Raw genomic sequence first — 822 nt, forward strand, 5'->3', positions numbered from 1 at the left:
AGCAGTAGCAGCAGCAGCTGCTGCAGCGAAGGCTCCAAACTGTGCTGGGTTCTGATGTGCGTGGTTGCTACTGAAATCCTGGTATTGTTGCTGCTGCTGTTGTTCCTGCTGCTGCTGCTGCTGCTGCTGCTGCTCGTGCAGGGTGGTGGCTGTACACCGCAGCACTCTGCTGCTGCTGCACCCCCCCTTTTTGGGTGAAATTAAAATTTAATTTTTATTAAAGCGATGGAATCCTCAAAAGACAAACAAAAACACCAAATGCTGGGGCTGCAGCAGCAGCAGCAGCAGCAGCTGCTGCTGTTGCTGCTGCTGCAGCAGGGGACCGGACCAGACCGCTGCTACTTGTTGCGGGTTGTATTTATTTTTTTTTTTATTTAATTTATTTTATTTAATATTTTTTAATATTTTATTAGTTATATACAAACATTGGCTTACATCGCCTACACAACGAATGCAGCAGCAAACGCAGCAGCAGCAACAGCAGCAGCAGCAGTTGCAGCAGCAGCAACAGCAGCAGCATCGACGTTACTTGTGGCAGTACACACAGCCAAAGAAGCCGCTGCCACAGAACAGCAGCAGCAGCAGCAGCAGCAGCAACAAGAACAGCAGCAGCAACAGCAGCAACCAACAACAGCAACCAACAGCAGCAGAAACAACAAACAACAGCAGCAGCAGCAACAGCAGCAACAGCAGCAGCAGCAGCAACAGCAGCAGCAACAGCTACAGCAACAGCAGCAACAGCAGCAGCAGCAACAGCAGCATCAAGGAAACACATACACGCTGCAGCAGCAGCACAAGCTGCTGCTGTTGCTGCAGCTGCTC

General features: G+C 50.4%; 1 protein-coding gene across 1 annotated transcript in view; it reads left to right on the top strand.

The window, feature by feature from the left end:
* Nucleotides 1-225: 225 nt before the first annotated feature.
* Nucleotides 226-822, top strand: part of EMH_0082270 (uncharacterized protein) — a gene marked incomplete at both ends in the record, with an annotated part of 756 nt that continues 159 nt past the window's right edge. The window contains 2 exons of the mRNA XM_013500498.1: nucleotides 226-299; nucleotides 414-820. Coding sequence (XP_013355952.1) covers nucleotides 226-299; nucleotides 414-820 — 481 coding nt within the window. The remainder of the gene's footprint in view (nucleotides 300-413; nucleotides 821-822) is intronic.

Source organism: Eimeria mitis, genomic scaffold (genome assembly GCF_000499745.2).
Source record: "Eimeria mitis Houghton genomic scaffold, Emh_scaff5469, whole genome shotgun sequence".
In the NCBI taxonomy this organism is placed as follows: Eukaryota; Apicomplexa; class Conoidasida; order Eucoccidiorida; family Eimeriidae; genus Eimeria; species Eimeria mitis.